This window comes from Podospora pseudoanserina, chromosome 6 (assembly GCF_035222485.1).
Source record: "Podospora pseudoanserina strain CBS 124.78 chromosome 6, whole genome shotgun sequence".
In the NCBI taxonomy this organism is placed as follows: Eukaryota; Fungi; Ascomycota; class Sordariomycetes; order Sordariales; family Podosporaceae; genus Podospora; species Podospora pseudoanserina.
Window position 1 is genome coordinate 988978 of NC_085925.1, and position 22071 is coordinate 1011048.

Sequence of the window (22071 nt, forward strand, 5' to 3'; positions counted from 1 at the left end):
GCATGCCATGGGACAAAACCAACCGCTTTTTCGGGCTTTGTGGCCCTCTCCCTCCCCTCCACGGTACAGAAGCATCCATTCCTGTCTGGCCATCTAACTGATCGTCCGATTCCTCAACCACAATCTCTCTCCCGCAATGCGACCAGTCGCACAAGAGGTCTGAACATGGCACCCCTCGCGCCGCAAAGGAGGCAAATCGCGGCTCTCGACATCACGGGCAGAGAGAGAAAAGAAAAAGCTATCAGGTTCGGGTGACGGATTTGTGCGGTCCACTGGATTGTCGCTTGGACCCCTTGGCAGGCAGGAACCCCGGCCAAGCAGACCAGCCAAGCACCCAAGACCGGCACCCAAGATGCCTGAGTCGTGCAGCTGACAGAATCCCCAGACTGCCAACTCAGGTGCTCCTCATCAGCCTGATTTGTCCTACGCATATCTAAGAAACCAACATCTCATCCATCCCCCAAAAACAACCTCATCTCCCCAAAACCAATGCAAAAAGGGCCGCCCGACAGACGATGAACCCCCCATGCCACTTGGTTCACCGGGCCCATTCCTGACTCGGCAGTTGGCTAGGAACCTGGATGAACCAATAGGATCAATACAAAGACCGAGAGCTTGGCGATAGCAATCCATTCTCCTTCCCCTTCCGTCAAACAGCGGACAAGCACACCCAATAATAAAAGAACAGGTAATCCTCAATGATTTGTTGTGTCTTGTCTTGCCTTGCCTATTGCTGATTGATGACTATTCTTTGCGGACGCGGCTGAATTACTATAGATTCACCACCTTCATTCATCAGGACCCTTGCGGCCAGTTGTTCGTTCCTCTCCCTCTCGCCTCGTCCCGTCCTCGTCTTGAATTGCCAATGAGGCAGTTCGGTAACCAGGACAAAAAAAGAAAGGAACAAGGAACCAAAAGTTCTCGAAATTCCATGGATGGCTTCTTCACGTGATGCGATACGCCGCCATCTCAACTTCCTATCCACGGGAGGGGTGAACAGCGCAAACTTGCATATGAACATACATAGGTAGAAGACGCTTGAATCAAAACGGGTTTGCGATACGGAGGCTGGGCAGGTATTACGGAAACTGTTGTGAATGCCATCACATCACGGGTTATAGCACGCAGCCTGGGCGATCAGACCGGATGTTCCTTCTTGATGCAAAAAGATACTGAGATATGGGTGTAGTTGTCATCCCAAGTCAGGAAAGCGCACTGCATTTTTGTGTTTTAAAAATTCCGAACCGTTTTCGCATATCTTGATCTTCGAGCAGCAGAAGAAACGACGCCATCTTTGGGGTCGGTTGAAATCAGCCCACCGGCCCGAAAGGTGGAGACCATCTCTTATCTTTGCGTCATTTGACACATTTATTATTACCAGTGACATCTTGCTGGATGTCTGGGGTTTTCTTAGTGTATGCCATCGACAAAAAGGGAGGATGATCAGCGCACGGGGTACGGTGTGTGTGTTGTTGTTTGACGACGTCAATATCACGGTACTATCCGTGTTGACATGTTTTTTTTTTTTCCATTACGCGTACATAAACGCTACACTTGGTGGGGAGGGGGGCGAATTCCCGGACGTACAGTACGTTTTTCTGTTTGTGTCTAGAACTTCCCCTCTTTTTTTTGATCAAATCAAGGAGCGCGAAGGGCTTCTAGAAGGAAGCTAATCAACGCTGTGCAGCGGTCTGCTTTTCCGAACCAAGCATGGTGCAGTGTCGATCATCAGAGGCTTGCAGCCAGCAGCTTTCGAAGGGATAGATGCTGTGATGGCATCGAACAATGGATGGGCAGATCCCCTATCGAGAGTTCAATTGGGGTATCTGCATCGAACTTTCCACAGATTCCTTTCTTTTGGATCTTGGAGGACTTTGGTTGGCTGGCTGAGGGCGGGAAGGTTGGAGTGAGTGTCTTGTGTTTGCTGTACATTGGACACCATCGAATGCGGGCTTGCGGCAGGGCCATGTTGTTTGTCAGCTCACTTTTCCTCAGAAGAAGCTTTTCTTCTTTTTCTTTATTACACTTTGGGTTTTTCCTAGATTGCGATGCGTTACGCACTTTGCAACGCGATGCAGGTTGAATATGTTTCAAGATGCCACCATCCGCATCAGGCAAGGGTGGAACAAGACCGGCCGTTTAGATTAATTCCAGAAGGTTTCTCCTTTTGGTGTCGGCCTCATTTGTGTTTGTTTGGTGCCTGTGTGTCTGTGCTTGTGTGCCAGTGCGTGCATGTGTGTGTGTGTGTGTGTGTGTGTGCCTATTCATCAATTTCAGTGGATGGGAAGCTGCAGACGGACCTAAATGCATGAGCCATGCAGGTGCCGCAAGCCACATTTTCTGTTCGATGGTGAATGTGTGTGTGTGGCCGTTGCTGGCCAGTCATTGGGTTGTGGTGACGGCGAGGCCGTGATGGGAAGTCACGACCAAAGTTGAGTTGTGCCTGCCTTAATCCAACCCACCCACCTGCCACTTCTGCCTATCCTATCAAAAGAGGGGGGGCTTTTCCAAACGTATGGTTTGTTTGGGGGGACCGGGCACTTTCCATCTTCCTCTTTCACCAGAAAGCTGAGCAATCATTCTATTTCAGCTCTCGCCCCGTTACGCATGCTCATACATATCACTATTTACACGTATTATTCCCTATTATGCCCGCACCTGATGTCTCTTGCCCCTCAAAGAAAGGAAGGTGACGAATCAACCGCCCAAATCTTCTTCATAATGACGAGCTTACCAGGATGCTATCCGATGTCCTATACCTTTGACCATCCGACGCCGCTCATCCGCTCCGGTCATCGTCGGTGAGAGAGTCATCAGGTGAGCGAGAGTCCGATATCGTGGTTCACCTTGGAAAAATCGGGACGAAAATTCATCACCAACCTCATACCCCACCAATGCCAAGACATTCCAAAAGTTCGGGTTGGGATTGCGGCTGGGGAAAGGAAGATCATCACCCTCTTTTCACCTTTCTTGCATCTTTCCATATTCTCCGATCCAAGCCACCACCCTCTGAACGTGGCATGAATTTGATCAAAAGATGGAATTTCGAATGCTTGATTTCCAAGGCATGGGAATGCTACGTTATCATCTTTTTCTTTTTTACCCCTTCTGCTGCTGGAAAAAGCTGACCGGGGTTTGGTGGAGAGTCTATCCACTTTTTGCCAGGGTTCTCCGGGGCTCAACCGACGAGGCTGTCAGGTTTCCGTTGACGAAATGAGGAGCTGAAAAGCAAGAGGAGTCCCCTTCCACTTCCGAGGCCGATGATTGCCTTGAAGATCCGAAAGGGTGTTTCCCTTGGCCTGGGGTCACCGCCGCTATTGCCGCCTTTTCTTCACCTACCTTTGCCTTGCCTCGCGCGCTCGCCGACGGGATTTTCACTACTACGTGGTATTTTTCTCTTCTTAGCAAGTGCGAAGAAGGAGAAACTCTCGCTCTCTCGCCGTTTTTTTTTTGGTTGTGTCAGTCAGATCCGACGGTCACGAGCTTGTTGGTGGCTTGTGGGAAGGATTTTCTTCTTCTGGAGTTGCTGGGGTTTCAGCGAGACGGAGGATTTGTTCTTTTTTCCACGGTGGCGAGGCAAGTCGTGCTGAGCCGTTGGCTGACGTTACCGATACCAAGAGCCTCGGGACAGGCCGAGGAGATTTGCGGCGATCCCGCGTTGGGTTTTTTTTTGGGCCCCTGTTGGCTTCGGTGGTAACCTACTTTTTCTATTTCCGATTTCTAATTCTCGATCTCTTCTTTTTTTGGGCACGCTAATACTCTAACCTACGTGCCTACATGCCGAGTTGTTTGGAAGTCTTCTTCTTTGAGAAACGGATGATGTGTTTTTCGATAGCACGTTAAGGCATCCACTATGAGCCCCAGCCTTTTGGTTTTTACCCGGCTGCCGAAGCGCTATCGATTGCTTGGGACGTTGGAAGCTGTCGAAGAAGGAAACGGCCTTTTCCCTTTTTTGCCTTGCGCCTGGTGGCGGTTACATGTTCCCTTTCAGCTGGGCCAAGCCTTGTGAGGCTCTCCAGCACGTGGGGACTGGCTGTGGATTATTTGGAGCCGTTGTTGGGGCCGCTGTTGGAGCACAGTTGGAGCATCACTGGAACCACTGGGGGTCGCTGCTGGAGCCATCGCTGGAGCCGCTGGAGCTTGTTGCACAAAAGTTCCGTCCACGTCTGTCTTGTGGATGGCGGGGTCACAGCGCAAATGTTCGGCAATCATCAGTGACCACACCGACGAGAAGCAGAAACCCACCGTCGACGAGTGTTTTCAGTGGGTTTCAGTTGGCCTAGAAGGCTCGGCATCCGGGCGGGGGGGAGCCAGTTCTCCATCACCATCCCCTCTCTTGAATTCGAATTTGAACATGTTTTTTATGTTTACCTGGAGACAAGTGGATGTAGCAAGCATCAACAGACTTTGAATTTCTCGGAACCTTTGACCGCGAACCGCCGTCCTCGGCAATTCTGCCCAATGGTCCTTTGGTAGTAGGGGAAAAGGGCCGTTTGCAAATGCCTGTCTCGAACCATATTCAAGTCAAAAAATTACTCCTGTCTCGGAGCAGAGACTTTTCGCACACACAAATAGAAAAACAGAAAGCAAAGAGATTCTGGTGGAGTTTTTGTCGAGCTGCAATGCTTCGCCCGGAAATCAGGTGTCTCAAGCGATCTGCGTGCTTTTTGGCTCTGTCTTTGGATGTGATCCAGAATGGTCTCTTATATAATGCGCACCAGGTATAGGGGGGGAAGGGGAAGGGTATCATCCGCCATCATCCGCCATCATCCGCCATCATCCGCGGGCTGGGCTATTATGACTGGCGCTATCCACTTTATGGGCCGCTCGCTGCTGGTTTGTCTTTGTTTTCAATCTACGTGTTGTATCAAAACCCCGCGAGGGGTGGTGCTGGTGGTTGAGGAGCCGAGAAAGTTTACCAGCTTCCTGATTAGGAAGGGGGGATCCGGGGGGTAGGGGGTTGCGCGGGGGGTTCGATTCGCCCTTTCGGAGTTTCCCAGAGAGAAGAAAAGAAGGGAAGGAAAAACAGGCGAACCGGAGGTGATCCGGAGGGCAATGGAGTTACGAGCGAGGCGGGGTGATTTCTTCTCTCGGTTGACCGTCTCCGGTTCGGAGTTTGGGAAATGGGGGTTTGGGGTGCTGCTGAGGATGACGATGGCGGTGATATCACTTTGCACGTGCTGTCTTGTCTGATGTGACACGGGGCAGTGATTTGCAAAGTTGCATCTTTCTCAACGGTTGCTCTGGATGATGCCGAACCATGGTTGAGAGCGAAGAAGAGGCTTGGAAGAATGGGAAAAATAGATGGACGGCCGGTTGTGAGTGTGTGAGAACCTGCCCTTTTGGCGGGTTGATCTGCGGTTTGTTGATATATGCAAGTGCCTATCATTCACATCGTATTGTCAAAGGATGACACGTGCTCGCCATCATCGTCTCTAATCACCGATCACCGATGGCAGGGCGGGCGGGGGGCAACAGCAGATCAAGATGGCATCATCATGCGTTTATTTTATTTTTCCTTGCCGCGATATTGTTCGCTTTCGATGGAGGGCTGGAAGAGGAAGGGGGATGGCCGAGTAGCATCCCGTTGCTCGCCACGGTTGAACCCCTTTCGCATGTCGATGTTTCGGTGGTAGTGGTTGGCATGGTCCCAAGCGTAGGTGAGCAAGATGTTTCAACTCGGCAATGTTTGATGATGAACCTCTCCTATCGTGTAGGTATGTGGTCCATGCTCGATCCAGTGATGGGAGACGAGACAGAGAACGTGGGATTACTACATTGTGAAGAGAGAGCGATGATGAGGCCAAGCTATTCCTACAACACTAGTAGACTGCCGCAAAAGGAGGGTATATATGGGTACGGGTTTTGTTGTTCTCTCCCTCTCCCCGTACCAACATCTCGCTAGCCCCATGGTGGTGATACATCGGAGACGGGATTCACAAGTTTCGGCAATTGAAACGCTCGAGCAACAAGGGCGCAGATGAACTTTTTGCTGCCCCATATGTAAAAGTCAGATTCTGTCACTTTTTTTTCGGTTTCGTGAGACCGGACCCGGGGTTGCTTGCTTGCTGCCACGGCGGAGGGGTGTTTCCAGGTTGGGAAGGAGGTTAAGGGCCGTCTGGCCGTGTGTGGACCGGTAGATGAACACGTGCTTTTTTGGATGAAGGGGGGTATGGGGGAACTGATAGGAGGAATGTTGGGAAACATGGCTATTGGTTAGGAGGTTAGGGGCGGGGGGCGAACGGCGTGCGATGTGCAGTGGGTGATAGGTGCGGATGGGAGGGGGGAGTTTGTTGGATGAATGGGAGACAACAAGGCAGGGAGAGATCATCGTTTGGGGGGCTGTTTTGGGGTGGAAAGGGGAGAGGGATGCATGATGGTGGTGGTGAGGGTGACAGTCGTGATGGTGGCTGCCGCGTGGTTGTGTTCGATCTTCTTCGGTTTGGGGGGGTCTTTTGCGGGGCAACAGAAAGGATGATAAGGGGCCGGGGATGTCGATCTTGGATGTGATTATGTCTGTGAGGTGGTAGATGTGATAGTATCTGCTTCTGGGGGAGGGTGGCATATGCGGAGGGAACATATGAGGTAGGTTTTGCGATTGTGTGCATGATCAGTGATGGGGTGCGTATGACCGAGGTTTCTTCGATCGCGTTGAAAAGAAATGAGCAGATTGCCTAGGTTGGGAGGTAAGCATCTTGAACAGTGTGGATTAACGGGTGTTGAGCATGTTACCAAAGACAGTGGGTAAGCACCCTTGATGAACTTTTCTTTTGCTCGGATTATTGTTGTCTGGTAGGATCGAGATCGTAACGGTTTGGTGGGCGGTTGCTCTTGTTGTATGGAGCCATTGAGGACCTTGATAGGTAGACGATTACAAGGGGGTGTTTGCTTGGAATTTCTCTTGGCTTGGGTTTTTTGGGAAGGTTGAACAGGAAGTGAGGAGGAAGGAAGCAGCGGGCATATTGCCTTGTCTTGACATTGTTCGTTACGAGTCCAACTCATATGATCCTTTGTTCGCATCGGTCTTTTAGTTGGTAGGTAAACCAGTTTTGCAATGGAGCCAGATGGAGAAGATGAGCAAAAAAGGTGGATAACTTGAGACGTGTCCGTGTAACATCTTGCATTGCAGGCGGGACTGGATCCGAGTGAGAAGAGCAAGATTCTTTGACTAGAAGGGGGTTACGACTGCGACGACAGTGACGGGGCAATAAGCGGAGATGGGGAGCGGGATGAGATTGGGGCGAGTGTGGGATCAGTGGTCGGTGATTATATGCCTGCCAGACCAGTTGCCACAGGATGGGAGGTGGAGGACATGTGTTGGTGCTGTCGTTATGCAAGACGCCTGCAAGTCGCTGTGGGATGGCTGGATGGGAAGGCGTTGGGAGGGCCCTTTGTGAGACATGTGGCTGCTACTCATGGCTTGGAGTCCGTCTTTGGCTGTCATTATTGGGTATTTGGCTGGCTGTGACATGATCAGGAAAAGGGCAAAGGGGGTTTCTGGAAGGTGAGGTGTCGAGATGCTATGAGTTGAAGAGAACGGGCATTTGTGGTATGTTTCTAAGGAATATGAAGAAGATACGTGGGCAGTAGGGGACTACGGATTATCTGAAACTCGTGGGACAGGCTCAACTTGGTAGTGGTAGGTTATACTCTATGGCCATCAGAACGTGAAGATGTAGCAGATAGGTCTTTGCCAAGGAATCTTCCGGCCCTCTCTTGAGACTGCCTACATAGGTACTAAGGTAGTCGGTGTCGAATCTACCAGTCTTCTTTTGCAGGCCACTTGGTTTCCATTCCTAACTTTTAACCGAGAGAATCAACATCAAAATTTCACCCATCTTATGTTACCTACCTATCCAATTGCTCAATATACAGAATCTTTCTATCCTTCAGGCATTTTCGAATTGTGAAAGAGGCGCGTGGTGTATGATATAATTTACATCGGAACTTATTACTTAGGTATCGGGAGTCTAAAACATGGTCCAGTAATAGAGAAGGTAGACATCACTGTTCTGAGCTCCTCGGTTATGGATTAGACCTTTTATGTGCTTATAGTAAATCGATCAGATAGGTATGTCATCAGTTAAGGAACAGAAACGAGGTGAATAAACTAAAAAAAAAAAAAAGGAATTTGCTAGACTAGGATATAGCAGCTTATCTATCCCCTCTTACTAACCTTCACAGACCCTCTTTCTCTTTTCGACTTCCAGGGACTACAATAACACCATTCTCTGTGTTGTTATTTCTTTCCACTCCCTTCTCACAATCTAGCCCCAAATGAATAAAGCTTGGATTCCCCCGATAATTCCGCACTTTTGTCTCTTCCACTACCTACTGCCTGCCTTTCATCACCCAACATATCCCACTCTACCCATGTCACGAAGAAGACGGAGTAGTCAGTATACTACCCATCCTTACCAACATCACCACCCAAGTACACAACCCCGCCATAAAACTCAGAGAAGAACCCATATCCGTAATCTTGTAAGATATATTCTCTAAATTCTAACCTCCACTCCCTCTATACCCTTCTCCCACCTCTATATATCCCTGTCCCATCCCTAAAACACCAAATCCCCCTCCCACCCCAAACCTCTCCCTCTACCCCTACCCCTTTCCACTCCCTTCAACCACCTCCCCGCCTCCTCCCTAACGCTCCTTTCCACCACCCCTCCACCAACGGAACAAACCCAACCCCCTTCCTCTCCTGCGGTTTATTCCCCTGCTGCGTCCCCTGCGCAGAAGTAAATCCACTATTCCCCCCCAGCGTCCTCCCCAACGCAGTACCACCCAACCCCGCCATCTTCACCTCCACAAACCCCTCCTCGACCACCACCCAGTCCCTTCTCACGTCGTTGACGATCTGCTTGCTGAACATCCCTACCCTCGGGTTACCCCCAACTGTCAAGGACGACACCGATGTTGAGCCCATCGGGGAAGTGGTCATGGAGGTAAGGGTTGTTAATGTTTCATCCAGCTCCTCCATCACCTCTCCCAACTCGTCAGCTGACGAGTTGGGGGAGTTGTACAAGTAACAAACCAGGCTAGGTTTGAACATATTAGCCAGCCTGAGCAGCACAGCCAAAACATGCCGCTGGTCAAGTCTTGTCTGGCTAGATAACGACTTGACAATCTTCACCAACGATCCCAAAAGTGTGATCGCGTGAGAAATATCCTCATCACCCGTAAGCTCCCTCGCGCAACCGGGCCCCTCTGGCAAAAGGATACCCCCCAGCGCAGTGACATAAACCTCAAGCAAAACCCAACTGTTGCCCTCCTGACAAGCAGCCTGCACAACAGCCGGTAGCATAAACTCCAGCATAAACGACCGAACATGCCCATTCTCAGTCATTGCCCTGGCGAGAATCGTCGTCTCCGACTCAAGCCTGTTATTCCCAATGGCAACCTTGAAATTATTCCACAGGTAATGAAACAGCTGCGGCACCGCAGTCGAATCCTTCTCTCCTAGCCGCACACCATAAGCAATGATACCGGCGGTGTGCAACTGGGGATCCTGCAAGCCAGGCGAGTAATCCAGACTTGGCTGAGTAAAAAACTGATCCGGGGGGCAGATCCCCACGCCGTGGGATTTGATCAGAGAGATCACCTGTCGAACAAAAGAGATGTACCGTTCGTGTTCTTGCTGGTTGTTGTTGTTGTTGTTGTTGTTGTCTAGACGGAGAAAGGCGAGGTCTTCCTTGATTTTTTGCATAGCCAACTGGAGGATTTTGGAGAACTCCTCGCGATGTTCTTTGGCTTTTTGGAGCCCTGCTTCTCGGAGGGTCTTGCGCATGTAGTGGATTGCAGCGGCAAAGTAATCTAGGTTGGCGTTGTAGTTTGGCGAGGAACCGACCGAGACGGCAATCCGTTCGAGGAAGGGGAAGCCCCGGGTCTTGAGGACCTCGGCGAGGTAGTTCTCGTAGCAGAGGAACCTGTGGGGTTTGAGAACTGAGAGAACCCATAACCCTAGCATGCTGAGGCCGAGGTCCTTAAAGTCAAAGATGGAGTTTTTGAGCAGGGTGGCGATGAACAGGGGCAGGTACTTTCTGTCCTGGGTGTTCAACCTCTTGGGCAGATCGGAAAACATCGAGTGTTTCCCAGGGATGAAGTAAGCCGAAAGGGGCGTGACCCGGTTGTTGACGAGCCGGGAAGCAACCCTTGCCCCTACGGTCACGACCTTTTCTACGCAGGCTGCCTGTTTTGTTTGTCTCCCAAAAGACTTTGGTTGAGGGAGGCCCATGACGGTGCGGGTCATCCAGAAGAAGTCTCTTGTCAAGTTCTCGTTGATCCACAACACAGCCTCCTCGACGTGACCACTGTCTGCGTTCTCTGCTTCCATAAAGTCGCTCGAGTAGTGCTCCTCGGACGCCTCATCAATACGGCCCATGAAGTGGTCGAGGGTGTCGATAGCCACACGCAGAATGCCCCAGTCAACGCCAGGAGACTGGAAGTCGAGGCTCGTGAATGTTTTTTGTAATTGCGCTGGATAAAACTGTCAGTCAAGACCTCAAAGAAGCCACCAAGCGAACCAACTTACGTGTATTCAACCCGTAAATCGCTGCCTCCAGCGAAGGAGCCCGCTGCAAAACATCCAACGAGGCTTTGAGACAAACAAACAGCACATCCAACGCCGTAGTCTTGTTCTTGGCAATCATCTCATCCTTCATCTCCTTTGTAATACCTGCCATCATCTCGCTCGACAGGTCACGGAATTGCTGCTCAATATCCGAGGCCGCCGACAGGTACTGGTCCAGGATTTGGTTGAACACGTTGTTCCGCCACGACCTGAACGGCTCAAATGCTGCACGGCCTTCATTCTTGGCTATCACGAACCGAGCAAGCTGGTTCCAGGCCCGAACATTAATCAAGCAAGCCTCCTTGTGAGCGCTTGCTGGAGTGACCAGCTTCTCGATAAGATGGACACCCGGCCGTAGATCTGGCGGGGCAACCCAGAACAGGGTGCAGAGGAGATCGTGATGGTTGCGGAGGGCGGCGAGATCGTGCTGGTGAATTGTGCATTCCTTGAGGTACTGTCGGTTATGGTTCGGCAGTGTCCTGGCCACAAGATTCCTAATATCGTTTGTCCGTTCAAGTTGCTTGAGCCTCTGAATAGCCAAGGCCAGCAGCTTGATGAAGATGTGAAAACACCGGTCTTCTGGCTCTATCATGAGTGAAGGACTGCAATCAAGCTCCTCCAAAAACTGTGGAGACTTGTACACCTCCTCGTTCCTGAGGTTCTCCAAATTTTGCGAACCGAAAAAGTCGAAGATTGTGCCAATGATAGTAGTACACTTCCGCCAACCCCATTGCTGAACGAGGAAGTGACATCTGGCCACAAGAGCGCGGCAGTACTCGTTGAAGCTGGGTGGCTGTCGAGGGTTCGACTTGTACAGCCCAAAGACGCGGTCCATGAGCTTGCGAGGCAGTAGCCAACCCTCGATAGGGGCTGTCTTTCTCATGCCAGAAATGAGAATACCGGAATCGTCAATCTCAGTCAGCGGCAGCAAGGTAAACATGTCCTGCCAAAGGGTCTCAAAGGCTTGCGCATCCTGACCGGAAGCCGCCCCATTGCTGAGCTGGGCAGCGTGGACAATATCCCAGAAACCACTTCTTGGAATATTGGCGTTCTCCAGCACTCTCATCAACACCACCCAACAATGGACGAGGACACGGTCCGATCGGACACCGCGTTCCCTGAATGAAAGGCGCTGCAAGTCACCATATAGGTCCCGCAAGTCTTCTAACCCAAGGTTCAAAAGACGCGTCACAGTGGCCGAAGCCAACTTCTTGAGCAGATCCTCAACTTTCATAGCCTGCATCAAGTTGACACCCGCCCGGGATATCGAGCGCACCGCGAGCAATGCCACACAAAAGCGAGATGCAACCTCTACGCTATTGATCTTGTTTCGGCCAGGGACATCGCCCAAGTTGACAGACCCCCACCGAGTGACGAAGCTGCTGAATACTTCCAGACATCTCGACACAAAAGCCTTTTCTCGAAGCTCATCGTCAATGCTCATCGACTCCAAGATGTACCTGACAATGAAATCAGCCGCCTCAACTGGCTTCTGCCCGTCCAAAACAGCTTCCGCCGGGTCAGCTGCCAGTTGGTCAGAAACCCAATCGGCCAATATTCCGAGTTCCGACGAGGTCTGATCGTTCCAGATGCTCCACCTGAGCGTCTGCTGGTCAAAAACGAAACAGGTGGAGGCCTTTTGGTGGCGGATTCTCTCGGCTAGTGAAGGCTCGACTGCTTTTCGGACAAATCCACGGCCGAGGAGTGTGCTCTCATGGAAGAACACACCCATGTCAAGCGGGAAGATGTCAAAGTGCTGGGTATAATGACTGCCATATGGACCCAACCCCTGAAGCTTGTTCGCCGCCTGATCAATCTGCTGCTGCTGCTGCTGTTGCTGTTCAACAACGGCGAAAGCAACAGGTAAAGGATCATTTGCAAGGGTATATTGGGGAGCTTCTGTATCGATTTGTTGCGGCCGTTGCCTTTTCCGATACCTCGACTTTGAGCTCTTTTTAGGCGTTCTTGCTGATCCAGGAGCAGGGTCGGGAACAGTTGTCTCATCTTCACTTTGATGGGCCAGCTCTTGAAGTGTGAAATCCGCACCCAAGGCCCGACCAAGCCCATCCGTTGCTGGTAGATTCAACATAGCCCCAGCTCTTCTGTAGTAGGCATCAAGTTTCCGCTTTCTGGCCGCTAGTCGCTGTCGTTTATCCTCATCTTCATCTTCTTCAAACTGGGCGGGTCGGAACTGTGGCTCGCGATCTGGCACATTTTTCCTTGGTGGCGGTTTGGGTCGAGAGATGGAGGGTGTTCGAGCTAGCTCACGAGGTGCTGGAATAGATTCCACCGTGACGAATGAGTCAAAACCACTTTGCCTGATCAACTTGCGAGAAACAGGGGTACCAGAGGCAGGGGGTCTTTTAGGTGTTGGCTTTTTCGAGATTTCTCTCAGGGCTGGCCTCGGCTTCGGTCGCGGTGCTCGACTTACAACCGGAGCCGTAACCCTAGGCTTTGTCTTACCAGACTTCCAATCCTGAAGAGTTGACAGTGCGTCAACATTGTCCCTGCGGTTGGCCAAGCGGATACTCTTCTGTGTTGGACTATCCTTTCCGAGGTCTGGCCTTTTGCGGACAGTACGTGCAGCTATCTTGATAAACTTGGGAGCATCGGGTTCTAGAACATCGAGAATACTGAGCAAGGGCGGTGTTGCTGCCCTTTTTCGAGTGCTGTATTTCGCTGAAGTAGCATTTCCTTCCCGTCTTCGCTTCGCTGACGCCTTTTTGGAATATGTCGAGGGTGAGGATCTCGATGGACCAAGAGCCTGCGTAATTTTGGGCTGCCGCATATGTTGACCAGAAAGCCCTTTGAAAACAGACTTTCCGGTCGTGCTTTTCTGTTTCTTTGCCCTTTTGGACGTGTTGAAAGAACCGGATCGCCTCTTGTTGCCGGGAAGCATCCAGTCGACAAAATCTTCCTCAATCACGGAACCTGCATCATCTTCGATGATCAACACATTCTCGGTATCTGACAAGGACCTTTCCGTTGTCAAAGTAGGTCTCTGAGCCGGCGGACTATCCGAATCATCCGAGTCATCGAATAATGGGAACTGTGTTGATACAGGCGGTCTACTTTGAGTGCTTGGTTTCGGGAGTGCCACGCCCTTTCTGAATGGCTGCTCAACCAAAGGTTCAGGACTTCGTCGTGCTTGTCGAGCAGGTTTCTGCTGATTATTTGCTTGATTCAACCTCAACCACGAGGCTGGAAGAACCCCGCGAATTCTTTTGCTGGTCTCGCGAATCACATCGGAGTCGCTGTCAGAGCTGTGCCGGGAGCGAACTGACTCAGCATCGCTGCCTTCACCCTCGTCATCCTCGTTGATCATGATTGGAGAGCCGGGGGTCTGAGTACGGGTCCTAGATCTATTGTTAATGTCTGGAGGAGACGATGATACATCATAGACGACAGGCGGCAGAATGATAGGTGGAACCACTCTCCGCTGAGGTGAAGATCCAGGAGATGAGTCCAGCACAGTCCTCAGCCTTTTCCTGGCAGACAACTGGCCGGAAAGTTGACGTTTAAGCTTCCGTGGCCGACCCCTTTTCCTCGGGCCTGGTTGAAGCCTGTCCAGAGGCGGAAATTCATCATCATTAGAAAGGCTGGTGGCGTCCGTCTGTGTGCCGGGGGTTTGCTGACTACTAGTCCGCAAGTGGTGGGCTGGAGACGGTTTCGATGTAGAAGGAGAGAGAGCCAGTTCATCGTGGTCATTGTCAAACAACAAGGGGCCGCTTTCTTCGATATCTTGAAGCAGACCTCGTCCACTGGCCTCCTGACTGTCCTCCTCAGCTTGGTACTCCTGCTCTTGAGAATCATCCTCGTCGGCGGCCCTCCGGGCTGATTGGGACGCCTGTTCAACTCTGATGGGTTTTACGCCATGTGACTTCATGAAACTTGTGTACCGGACATTTTCAATCATGTATGGGTGCTGCTGGATAGGTTTTCGTGGTCTCAAAGAGCGCTCCAGCCGAACAGCAGTTCTCTGGGCCAGCTCATCACCATCATCTGCCGGTATTTCGCGGTTTTGTGGCGAACTGCGAGCGGCATGGGACCGTAACGGGGATCCGGGAGGGGTTGGCGTCCTGGAAAGGATGCTCGGAGGCGAAGAGAGCGGCGAAAGAGAGGACGATGTAATCACTCGGACATAGCCAGTAGATATCTCGTCCTCCAAGAACTCTTGTTGATTCGTAGTGGCCTCGGTAGACTCATGCGAGTGCTCCGGTTCAAGCCTTCGGTAGGTTCCATCGTTCGGAGCGGTAGGAAGTAGTATTGGAATCTTCGGCTTCGGTTTGGGGGCTGGCTTCGCTATCGGTGATGATAGTTTTTGTGTTTGGAAAACAAAAGACGACGCGGGGGCCGGCGAGGAGCCTGGAAAGTCCCAAATATCACCATTTTTCTGGGGTTGGGCGGCACGTTGTTCAACCGTTGTGGTGGCTACGGCTGTAGTCGCTGCTGCATCTGCAGGTATGTCTGTCGAGGTACTAGTTCCGAGGTCGAGGTCAGGAATCTCGAGGTCGCTGTAGTCGTCGTCATCGAAGTTGTCGTCGTCCGAGTCTGGTACCTCTCCGAGTTCCCTCCAGTTTCTCATGGCTTCGTATGGTCATGTCCGTAGGATTCGATGCATCATGGTCTTCTGCTCCCTGGAAACCATCAAGTGTTACTGAAGCACGGATCACGTTCATCAATGTTGAATGAGACGCGTAAACTGGTCCCAAAACGCGACGTGATGCCAACGGTGGGGCTCTCAGCACTGGCCACCGCGTTGATGAGTGCCGTTTTGCACTTGGGCTGGCAGCAGAAACGGTGAAACAAGTCCGTATTGGCCCGGTAATTACGCTCACATATACACCGTCCGTTTTTTTTTTTGGCGTGAGGCCACTCCGTTGACATGCAAAACCGATCTTGATCCATTCATAGTGGTGGCGAAGAGCAATTCTCAGCCATAACTTATTGCCAACATGGGCGCCCAAGGGAAATTCTTTACAATCGCTGCGGTGGTGGCCCTCGGGATAGCAAATGGTAGGGCGTTCTGATTTGATGAAAGCATAACATCGGACTAAGAAACAATAGGATATTACACATTCAACCCGAGCTTGAAAGAAGCCAAGGAGAAAGCAGACGGAACATATCTCAGGTATGGGAGCAGGAGAACTTGTGTGATTGACCAATGCTCATGTTAAATAGTAAAACTTTGGAGAACCAAGACGCTCAGAAGAAGACTGCTAGTCAAGAGGACAAGAAGTCAACGAGTCAATGAGGGGCACTTGTTGAGAAATGACTGAAGGGCAGACACGAACGATCTCATGATAAATTATACAGATACTCCTTGACAAATAGCTCCTCCTCTCATCATTTGCTCTCCTTTAACAAGAAGGTTCTCTTCCAACGTGCAACCTCTTGAGATGTTTAGCGGGCTGGCTGGAGTTGCTAGCTCCAGAAATTGTTAAGAGCAGCTCTCAGAATTTGAGTGGATCGATTTCGTCACAGTGCAAATGGCACCTCGTTACGTCAATTCCCCTCCTTCGGCGGGGCGGAAAATGCCAAGGGCCCCGTTACTTGCAATTAAGCGGAGAGTCCAGGACCACGGCCCCCAATCAGACCACTTCGAATTCCGAACTGGAAGGCCATCTGCCCGAAAAAAAGCTCGTCTGTGCATGACTTCACACATCACACAAAACAACGTCGACGAAGGAGCTCCAGGCCGCACGCCGCGCCGGTTACCCAATTAGACCCATCTCCTCTCCCCCACCAGCGTCGAATTTCCATCTTCCTACTCTCGCCCCGTCCGACCTCTTCGAATAGACCGTAATACCACACATACCATCACCATGTCTTCCGCCGTCCGCAACGCCCTTGTGCGCGCCAGCCGCCCGGCTACCGCGGCCCTCGGCCGCCGTGCTGCCACCACACACGCCATCTCCAACCCTACGCTGGCCAACATCGAGAAGAGATGGGAGGCCATTCCCCCTGCGGAGCAGGCCGAGCTCTGGATGTCTCTGCGCGACCGCATGAAGGGTAACTGGGCTGAGCTTACCATTGCGGAGAAGAAGGCCGGTAAGTTGCGGGTGCCAAGACTTTCATCATCATCAATAATACCACCGCCGCCGAACGCACATGAAGCTCTCGCGATAGGGGCTTGGAGCTATGGGGCAGCTGGGGACAATTGATAGGGATGGGAAGCGGCAGTATGGGAAGCTTGCTGGGAATTTGGGAAGCTTCAAGGAGCTTGTTGGGCTGCACTGCCGTCACCACCACATCCCCGCTCTCGGCCCTTATCGTCGACCAGTATGTCATGGAACCAGACAGAAGCTAACTCGAGCTCAGCCTACTGGATCGCTTTCGGTCCTTGGGGCCCCCGCACCGAGCCTCCCCAGGGTGAGGGCAAGAAGGTCTTCCTCTACACTGTTATCGGTCTCGGCGTCAGCGCTGCCATCTTCGGCACCATGCGCGCTTTCGCCAAGCCCGCCCCCGCGACCATGACCAAGGAGTGGCAGGAGGCGACAAACGAGTACCTCAAGGTGCGTATAATATCAAACTGGCTTGGGACTCGGATGGACAGATATGCTGACATACAATTGCTGCTCCCAGGCTCAAAACTCCGACCCCTTGACCGGTATCTCGTCCGAGGGCTACAAGGGCAAGGGCCACATCCAGTCCCCCTCATCAAAGGCTTAAATCAACAGGTCCGGTTTCTTTTGTCGTTAGACGCAATACTATTACTCACCGGGCAAATATGCCTGGATATCACGATTCTGAAGAAGAGTCTGGGGAGAAGAACATTGAGAAGGGGGGCGGAGCATTGGAGCTTACTGGTGCTAAAAACTGGATGGGGGTGTAAATACTGTACAATGCTGACAATGCGACATCGTTTCCTATTTACGGTGGATTTCCTGTGGTGGTCTGTTTTCATATCTCATACCCCGAAAATTGTTGATGACCCAACTCAATATATGTTTGCAGAATTCCATATTCGCCCTGCTCTCGTGGCAGGGTATGAGCTCCTTGTGGTAGATGAGGTCATGGCTGCGAGTTAGCAAGGACGCCCATATCAACGGATTTGACGGGTCCGGGAAAGGCGATCCACTCTCCACCACACACACCAATGGCATGATATCACATGCTTGAGGCTCGGATAGAGCTCGAGTAAGGGATTGAGAGAGGCTCCGGGGAAGTGTACTGGGAACCGTGATGTCGAGTGAGGGGTGATAGCTATTCTTCGCCTCGATATTAGCTGCTGCATACCTGGTCGTGCTGGTGTAGAGCATGCCAGGTGGCATCTATGTTTGCCCCTGTGTACGATACGCTCAAGTAAGTTTATCTCATCCTTTGAGTTCATAGCAAGGACTATAGTAGTAATCTTGTTTGTCGGTAGACCTTGATTGAGAACGGCACCATAACTGCCCATAGACATACTGATGGCTACTTATCTGCTCGTATCCCGAGTATAGGTGTCTCAGGGTTACATCCCCTAGCTACACAACCGCAACTGTAGCCTTGTGTGTGTGTGTGTGTAAGCGGACACTATTGCCATTTTGACGGTCACACAATTTTGCAACAGCTTTCTTTCATGTGATAGCTCACTGAACACCACCAGCTAGCTACCTAACTCACTTTGAGATAGCTTTCCAAGCACGAACCAACCAACCCCGCGTTCTTTCTTGGTCACCGCCACTCGGCAGCAGCCCCTCCATCATCATCATCAACCCCTCTCTGGGATATTTCCACAGAACATTGATAAAAGTCAGAAGAAACTCGGGTTGTTAAAAATGCCATTTAACACCTTCGACGCCAAGGGCTTGCATCCCGGCTGAATACCACATGGTGCAGCACGTCAAAAAGGATCTGTAACCTTTCCCAGCCTCAGACAATTCAAGAGGATCATTGGCGGAAAAAAATCATTTACTTTACCCCCCCCTGCCGGAAGCCACGGTGCTGAAATTCAACCAGCGATTGGCAAACCAGACGTGGGGGGTGTTCGGGAAGCCGGGGAAGGGAAGGGGAGTTTACCCTTTTTGTTGTTTTTGTTTTTTGCACATGCCAAAAGACGGGATATTTTTGAGATAGAAAAAGAAAATGTCTCTCATAAACATGGCTTTTTCTTATTTTGAGAGTTGGGGCTGAAGAAGCAAGCAACCTTTCTTTGTTAAGATCAACGCTAGAGGTGGCGGTTGATCTTGCTCTCGTTTAAAGGCTACACAAACTTTTGGGATTTTTGTGCAACAATTGGGGACTGCCCTGTGGGGAAAAAGGTATGTCCTGGTGATGATGATGGGGGTTGTTTTTTTTTTTTTTGCCATAGGGCTAACTAACTCTTGCTGAGGGTTTTTAAAAGCCAGGGAACAATATCTTTTTGACTACCCTAGGACGAAACAGACAGACGAACCTGTTAATCTTGGTTGCGTCATTGGTGGAGACGGCGCCGTCGTCTGAACTGTCTCTCTCACTCTTGCCTCCTACTTACTACCTTACCCCCTTATACCTACCGAACTTCACGAACTTTTCCCACTGCACCTATTTTTCCCTCGCGGGGACGGAATTCCTAAACATTCCCTTGTTTCTTTGTTAAATCACCCCCCGCCGCGCATACGGAACGACAAAAATGTCCCGCTTCACCCGCAGCGCCAAAAGGGCCCTCCACCCCCTCGCGCTGCTGGCCACCACCTCGGGCGCGCTGTATTACATGTACCGACCTCGCAACATCCCCGGCTACGAAGGCCCCGTCGTGCCACCCCCCATCTTCGGCGCAGACGGCACGTTCAAGCTCCCCCGTTTTCCAAAACTAAAGTCCAGGCTGGAGCAGATCAACGACCTCAAGCGATCCAACACGGAAGAAGAGTATGACATTCTCGTCATTGGCGCGGGAGCCACCGGGTCAGGTGTGGCTCTTGATGCCGCGACCCGAGGGTTAAAAGTGGCTGTTGTTGAAAGGGATGATTTTTCCTCGGGGACGAGCTCGAAGAGTACAAAGCTTGTTCATGGCGGGGTGAGGTATCTGGAGAAGGCGGTTTGGAATCTGGACTGGGCGCAGTATGAGCTTGTCAGGGAGGCGTTGAAGGAGAGGACGTATTTTTTGCAGACGGCGCCGCATTTGAGCATGTGGTTGCCGATTATGCTGCCGTTGGACAGGTGGTGGAAGGTGCCTTACTATTGGGCGGGGACCAAGTTTTATGATTTTTTGGCGGGGAGTGAGGGGATTGAGAGTAGTTATTTTTTGACGAGGTCGAAGGCTATTGATGCTTTTCCGATGTTGAAGCAGGAGGGGTTGATTGGGGCATTGGTTTATTATGATGGGGCGCATAATGATAGTAGGATGAATGTGAGTATTGGGGCTACGGCTGGGTTGTATGGGGCGACGGTGGTGAACCATTTGGAGGTGAAGGGGTTGTTAAAGGGGGAGGATGGGAGGTTGAGGGGGGCGGAGGTGGTGGATAATATTGGGGAGCGGGATGGGAAGCAAGGGGAGAGGTTTAATATTAGGGCCAAGTGTGTTATCAACTGTACGGGGCCGTTTACGGATGGGATAAGGAAGATGGATGATCCTGGGTGTAAGGAGATTGTGGCGCCGGCGTCGGGGGTGCATATCATCTTGCCGGGGTATTATTCGCCGGGGAAGATGGGGTTGATTGATCCGTCGACGTCGGACGGGAGGGTTATTTTCTTTTTGCCGTGGCAGGGGAATACGATTGCTGGAACGACGGACGAGCCGGCGCAGATTACCAAGGATCCGTTGCCGGATGAAAAGTCGATTCAGTGGATTTTGAACGAGGTTAGTCATTACCTCTCGCCGGATATCAATGTGAGGAGGGGGGATGTTTTGGCTGCTTGGTCTGGGCTGAGGCCGTTGGTGAAGGACCCCAAGGCGAAGAACACGGAGTCGCTGGTGAGGAATCATCTCATTGACATCAGTGAGAGCGGGCTTGTGACTTGCGCCGGCGGAAAGTGGACAACATATCGACAGATGGCTGAAGAGTGTGTGGACGCGGCGATCAGGGAATTTGGGCTGAAACCAAAGCCTATCACGAATCCCCCGATGATCAGCGGGACGGAGCATGTCACAGATGATGCTACACTTGATGGGACTTGCCAGACTCACCGGGTGAGGCTCGTTGGTGCCCACGGCTGGTCACGAACATTGTTCATCCACTTGATTCAGCACTTTGGCGTCGAAACAGAGGTGGCCAAGCACCTGACGGAAAGCTATGGTGACAGAGCCTGGACAGTCGCTTCGCTGTGCCGACCGACGGACAAGAGATTCCCGGCGAGGGGAGAAAGGATCTCACAGTTGTATCCTTTTGTAGATGGCGAGGTGAGGTACGCTGTTCGTCACGAGTTTGCGCAGACGGCGGTGGATGTGCTGGCGAGGAGGATGAGGCTGGCCTTCTTGAACGCTCAAGCTTCACTGGAGGCGCTGCCGAAGATCATTGACATCATGGCTGATGAGCTGGGGTGGAGCAAGAAGAGAATGGATCTTGAATGGAGAGAGAGTAAGTCTTCCAGAATAAGGGGTCTATTGATATGGTTGCTAATATGTGTGAACAGCTGTGAAATTCCTCGAGTCCATGGGCCTCCCTCAGCCATTGTTGTCAGCGACACGAAAGCAGGTCGAACAGGGCAAGATTGACTTCAAGAGTCTGCTTGAGTGGAGGATGTATTCGCGACATGACAAGCCTGGGCCGGAGGGGGATAACCAGTGAGATAGATGTTGGCCACCAAAACAGGAGGTCTCCTCTTTTGTCCAGATTGATGATTTGATTGGGGGTTGTGTATTACTGGACTGGATATTGCATAGCAGGCATCGTTTCTTGAGGGCAAAGGGCACAATGGCGTTGTCTTATAGATGGGTTCTTGTCATGAGAGGGCTGGTTTATTTTTCACCGTAGGTATTTGTTCGGCATTCGGGTAGGAGAGTATGAATATGTCTGGTAGTGGTAATGCGTGCTTGGACATATTGATGATTTTGAGGCTGTTGCCGATGCCAATGTGTATTTAGTTGAGATATAGGCAATTAATAGACAAAAAGAATGGTAGGACTGACCCAAGGGGGTTCAAGGGTCAAAAATGACAAAAGATGATGTATCTATGACCCCGACCCGATTTGAACGGATAACCTTTCGATCTGGAGTCGAACGCGCTACCGTTGCGCCACGAGGCCAATTGATGTTATTCTGGAAAGGAATTTGGGTACAGATAGAACTCTTGGCATTTGCCCCACCATCCGAAAAGACAAAAGCTCTTGTGGCTGGCAACGGCCAATTTTGACATCAACCACCACCTGCCGGAGCTTTCTCTGCAGCAGCAGTTCAGATATCCGCCGTTAGCAACAATCCATTTTCCCTCAACGGCACTCGCCTCGACAATAGCCACTAGTTTTTCTGGTGTATAACGGTTAGCCACCAGTTAACCCGGCCGCCAATATAGCACGATATCAAGCCCAATTGGACCTTTTTTACATCGACTATTCTTTCTGCCCGAACCGCATGACGTCTGCACCGAGGGTC

At 51.3% G+C, this 22071-nt stretch overlaps 4 protein-coding genes and 1 non-coding gene across 5 annotated transcripts; 4 read left to right on the plus strand and 1 right to left on the minus strand.

Annotated features, from left to right (window-relative positions):
- Positions 1–7796: 7796 nt before the first annotated feature.
- On the minus strand, positions 7797–15659 carry QC764_605460 (uncharacterized protein; the record flags this gene model as incomplete). Its single annotated transcript, XM_062949052.1, has 3 exons — positions 10538–15659; positions 8691–10482; positions 7797–7800 (listed from the first exon to the last, which is right to left on the minus strand). Exons 1-3 carry the CDS (start codon positions 15159–15161, stop codon positions 7797–7799), a joined length of 6420 nt encoding a protein of 2139 aa, XP_062797274.1. The 5' UTR covers positions 15162–15659.
- Positions 15403–15830, plus strand: QC764_605470 (uncharacterized protein; the record flags this gene model as incomplete). The annotated part of the gene is made up of 3 exons (XM_062949053.1): positions 15403–15592; positions 15644–15707; positions 15758–15830. Exons 1-3 carry the CDS (start codon positions 15532–15534, stop codon positions 15828–15830), a joined length of 198 nt encoding a protein of 65 aa, XP_062797275.1. The 5' UTR covers positions 15403–15531.
- Positions 15831–16401: 571 nt separating this feature from the next.
- Positions 16402–17548, plus strand: cox5 (Cytochrome c oxidase subunit 5B, mitochondrial; the record flags this gene model as incomplete). Its single annotated transcript, XM_062949054.1, has 3 exons — positions 16402–16627; positions 16898–17091; positions 17162–17548. The coding sequence occupies 3 exons, from the start codon at positions 16402–16404 to the stop codon at positions 17246–17248; spliced, it is 507 nt and encodes a 168-aa protein (XP_062797276.1). The 3' UTR covers positions 17249–17548.
- A 614-nt stretch (positions 17549–18162) lies between these two features.
- On the plus strand, positions 18163–21673 carry GUT2 (mitochondrial glycerol-3-phosphate dehydrogenase). Its single transcript, XM_062949055.1, has 3 exons — positions 18163–18822; positions 18894–21057; positions 21113–21673. Exons 2-3 carry the CDS (start codon positions 19173–19175, stop codon positions 21265–21267), a joined length of 2040 nt encoding a protein of 679 aa, XP_062797277.1. The 5' UTR covers positions 18163–18822; positions 18894–19172; the 3' UTR covers positions 21268–21673.
- QC764_0090550 lies at positions 21654–21725 on the plus strand. The gene has a single exon. It is a non-coding gene; the product is annotated as a tRNA-Trp (tRNA).
- Positions 21726–22071: the final 346 nt, after the last annotated feature.